This window comes from Micropterus salmoides, unplaced genomic scaffold (assembly GCF_014851395.1).
Source record: "Micropterus salmoides isolate LMB-PRFRI ecotype aquatic unplaced genomic scaffold, ASM1485139v1 Ms_hic_scaffold_12, whole genome shotgun sequence".
Classification (NCBI taxonomy): Eukaryota; Metazoa; Chordata; class Actinopteri; order Centrarchiformes; family Centrarchidae; genus Micropterus; species Micropterus salmoides.
In genome coordinates, this window is record NW_024040263.1 from 35,685,349 (window position 1) to 35,702,715 (window position 17,367).

The following is a 17,367-nucleotide window of genomic DNA, read 5'->3' on the forward strand; positions in this document are numbered from 1 at the left end:
CTTATCTGCTGTTACCTGTTTGCTGTTACCTGTCTGCTGTCACTTATCCCCGTCACCTGTTACCTGTCTGCTGTCACCTGTTTGCTGTTACCTGTCTGCTGTCACCTGTTTGCTGTTACCTGTCTGCTGTCACCTGTTTGCTGTTACCTGTCTGCTGTCACCTGTCACCTGTCTGCTGTCACCTGTTACCTGTCTGCTGTCACCTGTCTGCTGTCACCTGTTACCTGTTTGCTGTCACCTGTCTGCTGTCACTTATCTGCTGTTACCTTTTTGCTGTTACCTGTCTGCTGTCACTTATCCCCCGTCACCTGTTACCTGTCTGCTGTCACCTGTTTGCTGTTACCTGTCTGCTGTCACCTGTTTGCTGTTACCTGTCTGCTGTCACCTGTTTGCTGTCACCTGTCTGCTGTCACCTGTTACCTGTCACCTGTCACCTGTCTGCTGTCACTTGTCTGCTGTCACCTGTTTGCTGTCTGCTGTCACCTGTTACCTGTCTGCTGTCACTTATCTGCTGTCACCTGTCACCTGTCTGCTGTCACCTGTTACCTGTTACCTGTCACCTGTTACCTGTCACCTGTCACCTGTCTGCTGTCACTTGTCTGCTGTCACCTGTTTGCTGTCTGCTGTCACCTGTCTGCTGTCACCTGTCACCTGTTTGCTGTCACCTGTTATCTGTTTGCTGTCACCTGTCTGCTGTCACCTGTTACCTGTTTGCTGTTACCTGTCTGCTGTCACCTGTCACCTGTTTGCTGTTACCTGTCTGCTGTCACCTGTCACATGTTTGCTGTTACCTGTCTGCTGTCACCTGTTACCTGTCTGCTGTTACCTGTCTGCTGTTACCTGTTTGCTGTTACCTGTTTGCTGTTACCTGTTTGCTGTTACCTGTTTGCTGTTACCTGTTTGCTGTCACCTGTCTGCTGTCACCTGTTTGCTGTCACCTGTCTGCTGTCACCTGTCACCTGTCTGCTGTCACCTGTCTGCTGTCACCTGTCTGCTGTCACCTGTCACCTGTCTGCTGTCACCTGTTACCTGTCTGCTGTCACCTGTCTGCTGTCACTTATCTGCTGTTACCTGTTTGCTGTTACCTGTCTGCTGTCACCTGTTACCTGTCTGCTGTCACCTGTTTGCTGTTACCTGTCTGCTGTCACCTGTCACCTGTTTGCTGTCACCTGTCACCTGTTTGCTGTCACCTGTTACCTGTTTGCTGTTACCTGTCTGCTGTCACCTGTTACCTGTCTGCTGTCACCTGTCTTCTGTCACCTGTTTGCTGTCACCTGTTACCTGTTTGCTGTTACCTGTCTGCTGTCACCTGTTACCTGTTTGCTGTTACCTGTCTGCTGTCACCTGTCACCTGTTTGCTGTTACCTGTCACCTGTTTGCTGTTACCTGTCTGCTGTCACTTGTCTGCTGTCACTTGTCTGCTGTCACCTGTTACCTGTCTGCTGTTACCTGTCTGCTGTTACCTGTCTGCTGTTACCTGTCTGCTGTCACCTGTCTGCTGTCACCTGTCTGCTGTCACTTGTCTGCTGTCACTTGTCTGCTGTCACCTGTTACCTGTCTGCTGTTACCTGTCTGCTGTTACCTGTCTGCTGTTACCTGTCTGCTGTCACCTGTTTGCTGTCACCTGTCTGCTGTCACCTGTCTGCTGTCACCTGTTACCTGTCACCTGTCACCTGTCTGCTGTCACTTGTCTGCTGTCACCTGTTTGCTGTCTGCTGTCACCTGTTACCTGTCTGCTGTCACTTATCTGCTGTCACCTCTCACCTGTCTGCTGTCACCTGTTACCTGTCACCTGTTACCTGTCACCTGTCACCTGTCTGCTGTCACTTGTCTGCTGTCACCTGTTTGCTGTCTGCTGTCACCTGTCTTCTGTCACCTGTTTGCTGTCACCTGTTACCTGTTTGCTGTTACCTGTCTGCTGTCACCTGTTACCTGTTTGCTGTTACCTGTCTGCTGTCACCTGTCACCTGTTTGCTGTTACCTGTCACCTGTTTGCTGTTACCTGTCTGCTGTCACTTGTCTGCTGTCACCTGTTACCTGTCTGCTGTTACCTGTCTGCTGTTACCTGTCTGCTGTTACCTGTCTGCTGTTACCTGTCTGCTGTCACCTGTTTGCTGTCACCTGTCTGCTGTCACCTGTCACCTGTCTGCTGTCACCTGTCTGCTGTCACCTGTCTGCTGTCACCTGTTACCTGTCTGCTGTCACCTGTCTGCTGTCACCTGTTACCTGTTTGCTGTCACCTGTCTGCTGTCACTTATCTGCTGTTACCTGTTTGCTGTTACCTGTCTGCTGTCACTTATCCCCCGTCACCTGTTACCTGTCTGCTGTCACCTGTTTGCTGTTACCTGTCTGCTGTCACCTGTTTGCTGTTACCTGTCTGCTGTCACCTGTTTGCTGTTACCTGTCTGCTGTCACCTGTCACCTGTCTGCTGTCACCTGTTACCTGTCTGCTGTCACCTGTCTGCTGTCACCTGTTACCTGTTTGCTGTCACCTGTCTGCTGTCACTTATCTGCTGTTACCTTTTTGCTGTTACCTGTCTGCTGTCACTTATCCCCCGTCACCTGTTACCTGTCTGCTGTCACCTGTTTGCTGTTACCTGTCTGCTGTCACCTGTTTGCTGTTACCTGTCTGCTGTCACCTGTTTGCTGTCACCTGTCTGCTGTCACCTGTTACCTGTTACCTGTCACCTGTCACCTGTCTGCTGTCACTTGTCTGCTGTCACCTGTTTGCTGTCTGCTGTCACCTGTTACCTGTCTGCTGTCACTTATCTGCTGTCACCTGTCACCTGTCTGCTGTCACCTGTTACCTGTTACCTGTCACCTGTTACCTGTCACCTGTCACCTGTCTGCTGTCACTTGTCTGCTGTCACCTGTTTGCTGTCTGCTGTCACCTGTCTGCTGTCACCTGTCACCTGTTTGCTGTCACCTGTTACCTGTTTGCTGTCACCTGTCTGCTGTCACCTGTTACCTGTTTGCTGTTACCTGTCTGCTGTCACCTGTCACCTGTTTGCTGTTACCTGTCTGCTGTCACCTGTCACATGTTTGCTGTTACCTGTCTGCTGTCACCTGTTACCTGTCTGCTGTTACCTGTCTGCTGTTACCTGTTTGCTGTTACCTGTTTGCTGTTACCTGTTTGCTGTTACCTGTTTGCTGTTACCTGTTTGCTGTCACCTGTCTGCTGTCACCTGTTTGCTGTCACCTGTCTGCTGTCACCTGTCACCTGTCTGCTGTCACCTGTCTGCTGTCACCTGTCTGCTGTCACCTGTCACCTGTCTGCTGTCACCTGTTACCTGTCTGCTGTCACCTGTCTGCTGTCACTTATCTGCTGTTACCTGTTTGCTGTTACCTGTCTGCTGTCACCTGTTACCTGTCTGCTGTCACCTGTTTGCTGTTACCTGTCTGCTGTCACCTGTCACCTGTTTGCTGTCACCTGTCACCTGTTTGCTGTCACCTGTCACCTGTTTGCTGTTACCTGTCTGCTGTCACCTGTTACCTGTCTGCTGTCACTTATCTGCTGTTACCTGTTTGCTGTTACCTGTCTGCTGTCACTTATCCCCCGTCACCTTTTACCTGTCTGCTGTCACCTGTTACCTGTCTGCTGTCACCTGTCTGCTGTCACTTATCTGCTGTCACCTGTTACCTGTCTGCTGTCACCTATCTGCTGTCACCTGTCACCTGTTTGCTGTTACCTGTCTGCTGTCACCTGTTACCTGTCTGCTGTCACCTGTCTGCTGTCACCTGTTACCTGTCTGCTGTCACCTATCTGCTGTCACCTGTCACCTGTTTGCTGTTACCTGTCTGCTGTCACCTGTTACCTGTCTGCTGTTACCTGTCTGCTGTCACCTGTTACCTGTTTGCTGTCACCTGTTACCTGTTTGCTGTTACCTGTCTGCTGTCACCTGTCACCTGTCTGCTGTTACCTGTTTGCTGTCACCTATCTGCTGTCACCTGTCACCTGTTTGCGGTTACCTGTCTGCTGTCACTTGTCTGCTGTCTGCTGTCACCCTTCTGCTGTCACCTGTTACCTGTCTGCTGTCACTTATCTGCTGTTACCTGTTTGCTGTTACCTGTCTGCTTTCACTTATCCCCCGTCACCTGTTACCTGTCTGCTGTCACCTGTTTGCGGTTACCTGTCTGCTGTCACCTGTCTGCTGTCACCCTTCTGCTGTCACCTGTTACCTGTCTGCTGTCACTTATCTGCTGTTACCTGTTTGCTGTTACCTGTCTGCTGTCACTTATCCCCCGTCACCTGTCACCTGTCTGCTGTCACCTGTCTGCTGTCACCTGTTACCTGTTTGCTGTCACCTGTCTGCTGTTACCTGTCTGCTGTCACCTGTTACCTGTCACCTGTTAACTGTCTGCCGCCACCTGTCTGCTGTCACCTGTTACCTGTTTGCTGTCTGCTGTCACCTGTTACCTGTCACCTGTTAACTGTCTGCTGTCACCTGTCTGCCTTCACTGTCACCTGTCACCTGTCACCTGTCTGCTGTCTGTTCGTGAAGGTTAGACAGGAAATGTCAAAGGTTAAAGGTGCCTCTGTCTGTTTGCCAGGAATCTACCTGACCAACATCCTGAAGACGGAGGAGGGAAACCCCGACTTCCTGCGCCGGCACGGAAAAGACCTGATCAACTTCAGCAAGAGACGGAAAGTGGCTGAAATCACCGGAGAGATCCAACAGTACCAGAACCAGCCGTACTGTCTGAGAGTGGAAAGCGACATCAGGGTCTGTCTGATGGTTATGTCACTTCCTGTTTACATTGGCATGTGGAGTCAGAGGTGTGACGGTGTTCTCTGTGTTTCTGGAGCAGAAGTTCTTTGAAAACCTTAACCCAATGGAGGACATGTCCGAGAAGGACTTCGCTGATCACCTGTTCAACAAGTCTCTGGAGATCGAACCTCGAAATGCCCGATCGTTACCTCGATTTGTAAGTATCACCATGGTAACACAAACACCTGAACTCGGTCTAAACATCAGTCCTGAGTTTACAAAAACCCGAACCTCCTGCTGAGACCTGAATCAGTAAAGAACCTCCTGCTGAGACCTGAATCAGTATAGAACCTCTTGAAGCCCATAAAGGAACCCTGATGAACCCGTAATAAACTCCTGAAAACACCAAACATCAGTCCCAGTGTTCAGGTTCAGGGATTCTGGTCTACGTTATCTAACTGGTTTTCATGGACCGGGATAAATCAGGGGCTGATTTCCTTTTAATATTAAATTTGATACAGTCCACCTTAATGTGCACCCAAATAAAAACAGAAAATGAACTGTATTAATATTTAATATATAGTATCTATTACCCCTCCCGCCGTGTCCAGGTGAAGAAGTACACCTGTCCTCTGAAGTCTCCGGGGATCCGGCCTACCTCGGCAAGGCTCGGCACCATGCGACACCCGACGCCGCTGCAGAACGAGCCCAGGAAGATCAGTTACAGCCGCATCCCTGATAACGAGGCAGAAGGCGGGGCCGTCTCTGCCCCCAACTCCCCCCGCACCCCACTGACTCCTCCACCTGCCTCCGGCGCCTCCAGCTCCACAGATGTAGGCAGCGTGTTCGACTCGCCGCAGGGTCCCAGCAGCCCCTTCCACTCAAGTAAGACCCGCCCACTGAACACAATCCTACAAATCACAGGTCTAACAGAAGCCCGGCCTTTGAACTCTTGCAGATGTTAGCACAGCTTGTATAACAGCTTGTAAATTTGTTGTCCCCTCAAAATAACACATCACACAGCCATTACTGTCTAAACAGCTGGCAACAAAAGGGAGTACAACCCTAAGACTTCGAGCTTCTGGTGTTACTCTTTCTCGCTGTCGCCGTCTCTTGGCATCACTCAATCTATCACTGCACCCTTCTTCTGCTGTTTGTCGATCAACACGATATCTGGTTGGTTAGCCATCACCAGTTTGTCAGTCTGGATCTTGAAGTTCCACAGGATCTTAGCTCGGTCATTCTCAGCCTCCTTAGGAGGGGTCTTCCATTTTGACCTGATTCACTCAGCCCTTTATCTTTGGGGGCCATCTTCCTGATGTCCCCCTGGATCTTCGTCGTTTCATCCTGGACAGTGGTCTTGACACTCAGTATCCCTCGGCCCCCCTCGCTACGCTTGGTGTACAGTCGCAGGGTGCTGGATTTGGGGTGAAACCCTCCACAGCCCCATTGAGTTCTTGATGAAGGCTATTGTGTCCTGTTGATCTTGTACATTTCCAAGCATTCCACTATCCATGAATGTGGCATTGAGTCGTAGGCTTTCTTGTAGTCAATCCAGGCGGTGCACAGATTGGTCTGCCTGGTCTTGCAGTCTTGAGTGACTGCTCTATCAACCAGTAGCTGTTGCTTGGCTCCCCTGGTATTACTGCCCCATTCCCTTCTGGGCTCTGTCCACGTATTGAGCCATGTGCCTACTCATCTTAGCCGCTATGATGCCTGACAGGAGCTTCCATGTTGTGCAGAGGCAGGTGGTTGGCTGGTAGTTGGATGGGATTGTTCCCTTCTGGGTCCTTCATGGTCAGGACTGTCTGTCCTCAGTTGCCTTGGTAACTAATGCTGAACGGCAGGTTATATTTGAGTAAGAGAAAAAAAAGTGTTCTCAGGTCGATGTCCAATCACAGAACTGAACATGGAAATGGTTTCCTGTCTCGGACACTAACCACTCACACTAACCTCCTTTGCTGTGCATGTCGTCCAGCTGCTGATCATCAGTGAACGAGCTGAACGAGCAGAGTGGAGATCAATCAGCCAGCTGATCAGAAGTCCGTCATTATCTTTCCGCTTCATTGATCAGTCAGAGACAGAGAGCAGGTTCACCTTATTAAAACGTGTTTCTGTGGGGGGAACAGGGGGAACAGGTGTTTCTGTGGGACACAGCGAGAGTTGAACATGGGAATGAATATGCTGCCTGGCCTCAGAGCTAACAGGTCCCAACACCTGTCGTCCAGGGGACCTGCTGACTGGACGACAGCTTTTTTTATCACTGAAATACATCAAGCTAAAGTTTGTCTTTCAACTGAAATCTTAGCTTAGCATAAAGACTGGAAAGGGGGAAACGGCTATCTTAGTTTATTCCTCCTGCTCTTCCATCTCCTCTCCTCCTGCTCTTCTCTTTCCTCCTTCCTGCTTCTCCTCCTCCTGCTTCTCCTCCTCCTGCTTCTCCTCCCACTCCTGATCCTCCTCCCTTCTCCTGCACCTCTCTTTCCTCCTCCTTTCTCGCTTCTTCTCCGTCCGGCCACTCCTCCTGCTCCTCACAGTGTTTTCTCCTCTTCCCTCTGCAGCCTGCGACAGCATCTTCTCTGTGGTCTCTTTGCCTCACGGTCCACGTTAGTATTGATCCTCCCATCTCTCTGTACCTCCTCCCGTCCATCACACTCAGCTGTGTCTCTGTTGGTCACCGACATCGCGCTCAACTGTGTCTCTGTCCTTCACCGTCATCGCGCTCAGCTGTGTCTCTGTTGGTCACCGTCATCGCGCTCAGCTGTGTCTCTGTTGGTCACCGTCATCGCGCTCAGCTGTGTCTCTGTTGGTCACCGTCATCGCGCTCAGCTGTGTCTCTGTCCTTCAATGTCATCGCGCTCAGCCGTGTCTCTGTTGGTTACTGTCATCGCGCTCAGCTGTGTCTCTGTCCTTCAATGTCATCGCGCTCAGCTGTATCTCTGTTGATTACCGTCATCGCGCTCACCTTTGTCTCTGTCGGTCACCGACATCGCGCTCAGCTATGTCTCTGTTGGCCACCGACATCGCGCTCAGCTGTGTCTCTGTTGGTCACCGACATCGCGCTCAGGTCTGTCTCTGTTCTTCACCGACATCGCGCTCAGGTCTGTCTCTGTTGGTCACCGTCATCGCGCTCAGCTGTGTCTCTGTTGGTTACTGTCATCGCCCTCACCTGTGTCTCTGTTGGTCACTGTCATCGCGCTCACCTTTGTCTCTGTTGGTCACCGTCATCGCGCTCAGCTGTGTCTCTGTCCTTCACCGTCATCGCGCTCAGCTGTGTCTCTGTTGGTCACCGTCACCGCGCTCAGCTGTGTCTCTGTCGGTCACCGTCATCGCGCTCAGCTGTGTCTCTGTCCTTCAATGTCATCGCGCTCAGCTGTATCTCTGTTGATTACCGTCATCGCGCTCAGCTGTGTCTCTGTCCTTCACCGTCATCGCGCTCAGCTGTGTCTCTGTCCTTCAATGTCATCGCGCTCAGCTGTGTCTCTGTCCTTCACCGTCATCGCGCTCAGCCGTGTCTCTGTCCTTCACCGTCATCGCGCTCAGCCGTGTCTCTGTCCTTCACCGTCATCGCGCTCAGCCGTGTCTCTGTTGGTTACCGACATCGCGCTCAGGTCTGTCTCTGTTGGTCACCGTCATCGCGCTCACCTGTGTCTCTGTCCTTCACTGTCATCGCGCTCACCTGTGTCTCTGTCCTTCACTGTCATCGCGCTCACCTGTGTCTCTGTCCTTCACCGTCATCGCCCTCAGCTGTGTCTCTGTTGGTCACCGTCATCGCGCTCAGCTGTGTCTCTATTGATTACTGTCATCGCGCTCAGCTGTGTCTCTGTTGGTCACCGTCATCGCGCTCAGCTGTGTCTCTATTGATTACTGTCATCGCGCTCAGCTGTGTCTCTGTTGGCCACCGACATCGCGCTCAGCTGTGTCTCTGTTGGTCACCGACATCGCGCTCAGGTCTGTCTCTGTCCTTCACCGTCATCGCGCTCAGCTGTGTCTCTGTCCTTCACCGTCATCGTGCTCAGCTGTGTCTCTGTCCTTCACCGTCATCGCGCTCAGCCGTGTCTCTGTTGGCCACCGACATCGCGCTCAGCTGTGTCTCTGTCGGTCACCGACATCGCGCTCAGGTCTGTCTCTGTCCTTCACCGTCATCGCGCTCAGCTGTGTCTTTGTCCTTCACCGTCATCGCGCTCAGCTGTGTCTCTGTTGGTCACCGTCACCGCGCTCAGCTGTGTCTCTGTCCTTCACCGTCATCGCGCTCAGCCGTGTCTCTGTTGGTCACCGTCATCGCGCTCAGCCGTGTCTCTGTTGGTCACCGTCATCGCGCTCAGCCGTGTCTCTGTTGGCCACCGTCATCGCGCTCAGCCGTGTCTCTGTTGGCCACCGTCATCGCGCTCAGCTGTGTCTCTGTCCTTCACCGTCATCGCGCTCAGCCGTGTCTCTGTTGGCCACCGACATCGCGCTCAGCTGTGTCTCTGTTGGTCACCGACATCGCGCTCAGCTGTGTCTCTGTTGGTTACTGTCATCGCCCTCACCTGTGTCTCTGTTGGTTACTGTCATCGCCCTCACCTGTGTCTCTGTTGGTCACCGTCATCGCGCTCAGCTGTGTCTCTGTCGGTCACCGTCATCGCGCTCAGCTGTGTCTCTGTCCTTCAATGTCATCGCGCTCAGCTGTATCTCTGTTGATTACCGTCATCGCGCTCAGCTGTGTCTCTGTTGGTCACCGTCATCGCGCTCAGCTGTGTCTCTGTCCTTCAATGTCATCGCGCTCAGCTGTGTCTCTGTCCTTCAATGTCATCGCGCTCAGCTGTGTCTCTGTCCTTCAATGTCATCGCGCTCAGCTGTGTCTCTGTCCTTCAATGTCATCGCGCTCAGCTGTGTCTCTGTCCTTCAATGTCATCGCGCTCAGCTGTGTCTCTGTCCTTCAATGTCATCGCGCTCACCTTTGTCTCTGTTGGTCACCGACATCGCGCTCAGCTGTGTCTCTGTTGGCCACCGACATCGCGCTCAGCTGTGTCTCTGTTGGTCACCGACATCGCGCTCAGGTCTGTCTCTGTTCTTCACCGACATCGCGCTCAGGTCTGTCTCTGTTCTTCACCGACATCGCGCTCAGGTCTGTCTCTGTTGGTCACCGTCATCGCGCTCAGCTGTGTCTCTGTTGGTTACCGTCATCGCCCTCACCTGTGTCTCTGTTGGTCACCGTCATCGCCCTCACCTGTGTCTCTGTTGGTCACCGTCATCGCGCTCAGCTGTGTCTCTGTCCTTCACTGTCATCGCGCTCACCTGTGTCTCTGTTGGTTACTGTCATCGCCCTCACCTGTGTCTCTGTCCTTCACCGTCATCGCGCTCAGCCGTGTCTCTGTCGGTCACCGCCATCGCGCTCAGCCGTGTCTCTGTCGGTCACCGCCATCGCGCTCAGCCGTGTCTCTGTCGGTCACCGCCATCGCGCTCAGCCGTGTCTCTGTCCTTCACCGTCATCGCGCTCAGCCGTGTCTCTGTCCTTCACCGTCATCGCGCTCAGCCGTGTCTCTGTCCTTCACCGTCACCGTGCTCAGCCGTGTCTCTGTCCTTCACCGTCACCGCGCTCAGCCATGTCTCTGTCCTTCACCGTCACCGCGCTCAGCTGTGTCTCTGTTGGCCACCGTCATCACCCTCACCTGTGTCTCTGTTGGCCACCGACATCGCCCTCACCTGTGTCTCTGTCCTTCACCGACATCGCCCTCACCTGTGTCTCTGTCCTTCACCGACATCGCGCTCACCTGTGTCTCTGTCCTTCACCGACATCGCGCTCACCTGTGTCTCTGTCGGTCACCGTCATCGCGCTCAGCTGTGTCTCTGTTGATTACCGTCATCGCGCTCAGCCGTGTCTCTGTTGGTCACCGTCATCGCGCTCAGCTGTCTCTGTTGGTCACCGTCATCGCGCTCAGCTGTGTCTCTGTTGGTCACCGTCATCGCGCTCAGCTGTGTCTCTGTCCTTCACTGTCATCGCGCTCAGCTGTGTCTCTGTCCTTCAATGTCATCGCGCTCAGCTGTGTCTCTGTCCTTCAATGTCATCGCGCTCAGCTGTGTCTCTGTCCTTCAATGTCATCGCGCTCACCTTTGTCTCTGTTGGTCACCGACATTGTGCCCAGCTGTGTCTCTGTTGGCCACCGACATCGCGCTCAGCTGTGTCTCTGTTGGTCACCGACATCGCGCTCAGGTCTGTCTCTGTTCTTCACCGACATCGCGCTCAGGTCTGTCTCTGTTGGTCACCGTCATCGCGCTCAGCTGTTGGTTACTATCATCGCCCTCACCTGTGTCTCTGTTGGTCACTGTCATCGCGCTCACCTTTGTCTCTGTCCTTCACCGACATCGCGCTCAGCTGTGTCTCTGTCCTTCACCGACATCGCGCTCAGCTGTGTCTCTGTCCTTCACTGTCATCGCGCTCACCTGTGTCTCTGTTGGTTACCGTCATCGCCCTCAGCCGTGTCTCTGTCCTTCACCGTCATCGCGCTCAGCCGTGTCTGTCCTTCACCGTCATCGCGCTCAGCTGTGTCTCTGTCCTTCACCGTCATCGCGCTCAGCCGTGTCTCTGTCGGTCACCGTCATCGCGCTCAGCCGTGTCTCTGTCGGTCACCGTCATCGCGCTCAGCTGTGTCTCTGTCCTTCAATGTCATCGCGCTCAGCTGTGTCTCTGTCCTTCAATGTCATCGCGCTCAGCTGTGTCTCTGTCCTTCAATGTCATCGCGCTCACCTTTGTCTCTGTTGGCCACCGACATCGCGCTCAGCTGTGTCTCTGTTGGCCACCGACATCGCGCTCAGGTCTGTCTCTGTTGGTCACCGACATCGCGCTCAGGTCTGTCTCTGTTCTTCACCGACATCGCGCTCAGGTCTGTCTCTGTTGGTCACAGTCATCGCGCTCAGCTGTGTCTCTGTTGGTTACCGTCATCGCCCTCACCTGTGTCTCTGTTGGTCACGTCATCGCGCTCAGCTGTGTCTCTGTCCTTCACCGACATCGCGCTCAGCTGTGTCTCTGTCCTTCACTGTCATCGCGCTCACCTGTGTCTCTTTTGGTTACTGTCATCGCCCTCACCTGTGTCTCTGTCCTTCACCGTCATCGCGCTCAGCCGTGTCTCTGTCGGTCACCGCCATCGCGCTCAGCCGTGTCTCTGTCGGTCACCGCCATCGCGCTCAGCCGTGTCTCTGTCCTTCACCGTCATCGCGCTCAGCCGTGTCTCTGTCCTTCACCGTCACCGCGCTCAGCCGTGTCTCTGTCCTTCACCGTCACCGCGCTCAGCCGTGTCTCTGTCCTTCACCGTCACCGCGCTCAGCTGTGTCTCTGTTGGCCACCGTCATCGCCCTCACCTGTGTCTCTGTTGGCCACCGTCATCGCCCTCACCTGTGTCTCTGTCCTTCACCGACATCGCGCTCACCTGTGTCTCTGTCCTTCACCGACATCGCGCTCACCTGTGTCTCTGTCGGTCACCGTCATCGCGCTCAGCTGTGTCTCTGTTGATTACCGTCATCGCGCTCAGCTGTGTCTCTGTTGGTCACCGTCATCGCGCTCAGCTGTGTCTCTGTCCTTCACTGTCATCGCGCTCAGCTGTGTCTCTGTCCTTCAATGTCATCGCGCTCAGCTGTGTCTCTGTCCTTCAATGTCATCGCGCTCACCTTTGTCTCTGTTGGTCACCGACATTGTGCCCAGCTGTGTCTCTGTTGGCCACCGACATCGCGCTCAGCTGTGTCTCTGTTGGTCACCGACATCGCGCTCAGGTCTGTCTCTGTTCTTCACCGACATCGCGCTCAGGTCTGTCTCTGTTGGTCACCGTCATCGCGCTCAGCTGTTGGTTACTATCATCGCCCTCACCTGTGTCTCTGTTGGTCACTGTCATCGCGCTCACCTTTGTCTCTGTCCTTCACCGACATCGCGCTCAGCTGTGTCTCTGTCCTTCACCGACATCGCGCTCAGCTGTGTCTCTGTCCTTCACTGTCATCGCGCTCACCTGTGTCTCTGTTGGTTACCGTCATCGCCCTCAGCCGTGTCTCTGTCCTTCACCGTCATCGCGCTCAGCTGTGTCTCTGTCCTTCACCGTCATCGCGCTCAGCCGTGTCTGTCCTTCACCGTCATCGCGCTCAGCTGTCCTTCACCGTCATCGCGCTCAGCTGTGTCTCTGTCCTTCACCGTCATCGCGCTCAGCCGTGTCTCTGTCGGTCACCGTCATCGCGCTCAGCCGTGTCTCTGTCGGTCACCGTCATCGCGCTCAGCCGTGTCTCTGTCGGTCACCGTCATCGCGCTCAGCTGTGTCTCTGTCCTTCAATGTCATCGCGCTCAGCTGTGTCTCTGTCCTTCAATGTCATCGCGCTCAGCTGTGTCTCTGTCCTTCAATGTCATCGCGCTCACCTTTGTCTCTGTTGGCCACCGACATCGCGCTCAGCTGTGTCTCTGTTGGCCACCGACATCGCGCTCAGGTCTGTCTCTGTTGGTCACCGACATCGCGCTCAGGTCTGTCTCTGTTCTTCACCGACATCGCGCTCAGGTCTGTCTCTGTTGGTCACAGTCATCGCGCTCAGCTGTGTCTCTGTTGGTTACCGTCATCGCCCTCACCTGTGTCTCTGTTGGTCACCGTCATCGCGCTCAGCTGTGTCTCTGTCCTTCACCGACATCGCGCTCAGCTGTGTCTCTGTCCTTCACTGTCATCGCCCTCACCTGTGTCTCTGTTAGTTACTGTCATCGCCCTCACCTGTGTCTCTGTCCTTCACCGTCATCGCGCTCAGCTGTGTCTCTGTCGGTCACCGTCATCGCGCTCAGCTGTGTCTCTGTCGGTCACCGTCATCGCGCTCAGCTGTGTCTCTGTCGGTTACTGTCATCGCGCTCAGCCGTGTCTCTGTTGGTTACTGTCATCGCGCTCAGCCGTGTCTCTGTTGGTCACTGTCACCGCGCTCAGCCGTGTCTCTGTTGGTCACTGTCACCGCGCTCAGCCGTGTCTCTGTCCTTCACCGTCATCGCGCTCAGCCGTGTCTCTGTCCTTCACCGTCATCGCGCTCAGCCGTGTCTCTGTCCTTCACCGTCATCGCGCTCAGCCGTGTCTCTGTCCTTCACCGTCACCGCGCTCAGCCGTGTCTCTGTCCTTCACCGTCACCGCGCTCAGCTGTGTCTCTGTTGGTTACCGTCACCGCGCTCAGCTGTGTCTCTGTTGGTTACTGTCATCGCGCTCAGCTGTGTCTCTGTTGGTTACCGTCATCGCGCTCAGCTGTGTCTCTGTTGGTTACCGTCATCGCGCTCAGCTGTGTCTCTGTCCTTCACCGTCATCGCGCTCAGCTGTGTCTCTGTCGGTTACCGTCATCGCGCTCAGCCGTGTCTCTGCAGGTCACCGTCACCGCGCTCAGCCGTGTCTCTGCAGGTCACCGTCACCGCGCTCAGCCGTGTCTCTGTTGGTCACCGTCATCGCGCTCAGCCGTGTCTCTGTTGGTCACCGTCATCGCGCTCAGCTGTGTCTCTGTCCTTCAATGTCATCGCGCTCAGCTGTGTCTCTGTCCTTCAATGTCATCGCGCTCAGCTGTGTCTCTGTTGATTACCGTCATCGCGCTCAGCTGTGTCTCTGTTGGTCACCGTCATCGCGCTCAGCTGTGTCTCTGTCCTTCACTGTCATCGCGCTCAGCTGTGTCTCTGTCCTTCAATGTCATCGCGCTCAGCTGTGTCTCCGTCCTTCAATGTCATCGCGCTCAGCTGTGTCTCTGTTGGTCACCGACATCGTGCTCAGCTGTGTCTCTTTTGGCCACCGACATCGCGCTCAGGTCTGTCTCTGTTCTTCACCGACATCGCGCTCAGGTCTGTCTCTGTTGGTCACCGTCATCGCGCTCAGCTGTGTCTCTGTTGGTTACTGTCATCGCCCTCACCTGTGTCTCTGTTGGTCACCGTCATCGCGCTCAGCTGTGTCTCTGTCGGTCACCGTCATCGCGCTCAGCTGTGTCTCTGTCCTTCAATGTCATCGCGCTCAGCTGTATCTCTGTTGATTACCGTCATCGCGCTCAGCTGTGTCTCTGTTGGTCACCGTCATCGCGCTCAGCTGTGTCTCTGTCCTTCAATGTCATCGCGCTCAGCTGTGTCTCTGTCCTTCAATGTCATCGCGCTCAGCTGTGTCTCTGTCCTTCAATGTCATCGCGCTCAGCTGTGTCTCTGTCCTTCAATGTCATCGCGCTCAGCTGTGTCTCTGTCCTTCAATGTCATCGCGCTCAGCTGTGTCTCTGTCCTTCAATGTCATCGCGCTCACCTTTGTCTCTGTTGGTCACCGACATCGCGCTCAGCTGTGTCTCTGTTGGCCACCGACATCGCGCTCAGCTGTGTCTCTGTTGGTCACCGACATCGCGCTCAGGTCTGTCTCTGTTCTTCACCGACATCGCGCTCAGGTCTGTCTCTGTTCTTCACCGACATCGCGCTCAGGTCTGTCTCTGTTGGTCACCGTCATCGCGCTCAGCTGTGTCTCTGTTGGTTACCGTCATCGCCCTCACCTGTGTCTCTGTTGGTCACCGTCATCGCCCTCACCTGTGTCTCTGTTGGTCACCGTCATCGCGCTCAGCTGTGTCTCTGTCCTTCACTGTCATCGCGCTCACCTGTGTCTCTGTTGGTTACTGTCATCGCCCTCACCTGTGTCTCTGTCCTTCACCGTCATCGCGCTCAGCCGTGTCTCTGTCGGTCACCGCCATCGCGCTCAGCCGTGTCTCTGTCGGTCACCGCCATCGCGCTCAGCCGTGTCTCTGTCGGTCACCGCCATCGCGCTCAGCCGTGTCTCTGTCCTTCACCGTCATCGCGCTCAGCCGTGTCTCTGTCCTTCACCGTCATCGCGCTCAGCCGTGTCTCTGTCCTTCACCGTCACCGCGCTCAGCCGTGTCTCTGTCCTTCACCGTCACCGCGCTCAGCCATGTCTCTGTCCTTCACCGTCACCGCGCTCAGCTGTGTCTCTGTTGGCCACCGTCATCACCCTCACCTGTGTCTCTGTTGGCCACCGACATCGCCCTCACCTGTGTCTCTGTCCTTCACCGACATCGCCCTCACCTGTGTCTCTGTCCTTCACCGACATCGCGCTCACCTGTGTCTCTGTCCTTCACCGACATCGCGCTCACCTGTGTCTCTGTCGGTCACCGTCATCGCGCTCAGCTGTGTCTCTGTTGATTACCGTCATCGCGCTCAGCTGTGTCTCTGTTGGTCACCGTCATCGCGCTCAGCTGTGTCTCTGTTGGTCACCGTCATCGCGCTCAGCTGTGTCTCTGTCCTTCACTGTCATCGCGCTCAGCTGTGTCTCTGTCCTTCAATGTCATCGCGCTCAGCTGTGTCTCTGTCCTTCAATGTCATCGCGCTCAGCTGTGTCTCTGTCCTTCAATGTCATCGCGCTCACCTTTGTCTCTGTTGGTCACCGACATTGTGCCCAGCTGTGTCTCTGTTGGCCACCGACATCGCGCTCAGCTGTGTCTCTGTTGGTCACCGACATCGCGCTCAGGTCTGTCTCTGTTCTTCACCGACATCGCGCTCAGGTCTGTCTCTGTTGGTCACCGTCATCGCGCTCAGCTGTTGGTTACTATCATCGCCCTCACCTGTGTCTCTGTTGGTCACTGTCATCGCGCTCACCTTTGTCTCTGTCCTTCACCGACATCGCGCTCAGCTGTGTCTCTGTCCTTCACCGACATCGCGCTCAGCTGTGTCTCTGTCCTTCACTGTCATCGCGCTCACCTGTGTCTCTGTTGGTTACCGTCATCGCCCTCAGCCGTGTCTCTGTCCTTCACCGTCATCGCGCTCAGCCGTGTCTGTCCTTCACCGTCATCGCGCTCAGCTGTGTCTCTGTCCTTCACCGTCATCGCGCTCAGCCGTGTCTCTGTCGGTCACCGTCATCGCGCTCAGCCGTGTCTCTGTCGGTCACCGTCATCGCGCTCAGCTGTGTCTCTGTCCTTCAATGTCATCGCGCTCAGCTGTGTCTCTGTCCTTCAATGTCATCGCGCTCAGCTGTGTCTCTGTCCTTCAATGTCATCGCGCTCACCTTTGTCTCTGTTGGCCACCGACATCGCGCTCAGCTGTGTCTCTGTTGGCCACCGACATCGCGCTCAGGTCTGTCTCTGTTGGTCACCGACATCGCGCTCAGGTCTGTCTCTGTTCTTCACCGACATCGCGCTCAGGTCTGTCTCTGTTGGTCACAGTCATCGCGCTCAGCTGTGTCTCTGTTGGTTACCGTCATCGCCCTCACCTGTGTCTCTGTTGGTCACGTCATCGCGCTCAGCTGTGTCTCTGTCCTTCACCGACATCGCGCTCAGCTGTGTCTCTGTCCTTCACTGTCATCGCGCTCACCTGTGTCTCTTTTGGTTACTGTCATCGCCCTCACCTGTGTCTCTGTCCTTCACCGTCATCGCGCTCAGCCGTGTCTCTGTCGGTCACCGCCATCGCGCTCAGCCGTGTCTCTGTCGGTCACCGCCATCGCGCTCAGCCGTGTCTCTGTCCTTCACCGTCATCGCGCTCAGCCGTGTCTCTGTCCTTCACCGTCACCGCGCTCAGCCGTGTCTCTGTCCTTCACCGTCACCGCGCTCAGCCGTGTCTCTGTCCTTCACCGTCACCGCGCTCAGCTGTGTCTCTGTTGGCCACCGTCATCGCCCTCACCTGTGTCTCTGTTGGCCACCGTCATCGCCCTCACCTGTGTCTCTG

General features: G+C 55.0%; 1 protein-coding gene across 2 annotated transcripts in view; it reads left to right on the plus strand.

Annotated features, from left to right (window-relative positions):
• The window catches only part of LOC119899870 (son of sevenless homolog 1-like), a 58,410-nt gene that overhangs the window by 32,664 nt on the left and 8,379 nt on the right, over window positions 1–17,367 (plus strand). Inside the window, exons 19-22 of one of the 2 annotated variants that reach the window (XM_038714682.1) lie at window positions 4,552–4,724; window positions 4,810–4,926; window positions 5,321–5,594; window positions 7,271–7,335. In XM_038714682.1, the coding sequence (XP_038570610.1) occupies window positions 4,552–4,724; window positions 4,810–4,926; window positions 5,321–5,594; window positions 7,271–7,320 (614 nt within the window). In that variant the 3' untranslated portion in view covers window positions 7,321–7,335. Of the gene's footprint in view, window positions 1–4,551; window positions 4,725–4,809; window positions 4,927–5,320; window positions 5,595–7,270; window positions 7,336–17,367 lie in introns of those variants that run through there. The other variant, XM_038714681.1, reaches the window with a different exon arrangement.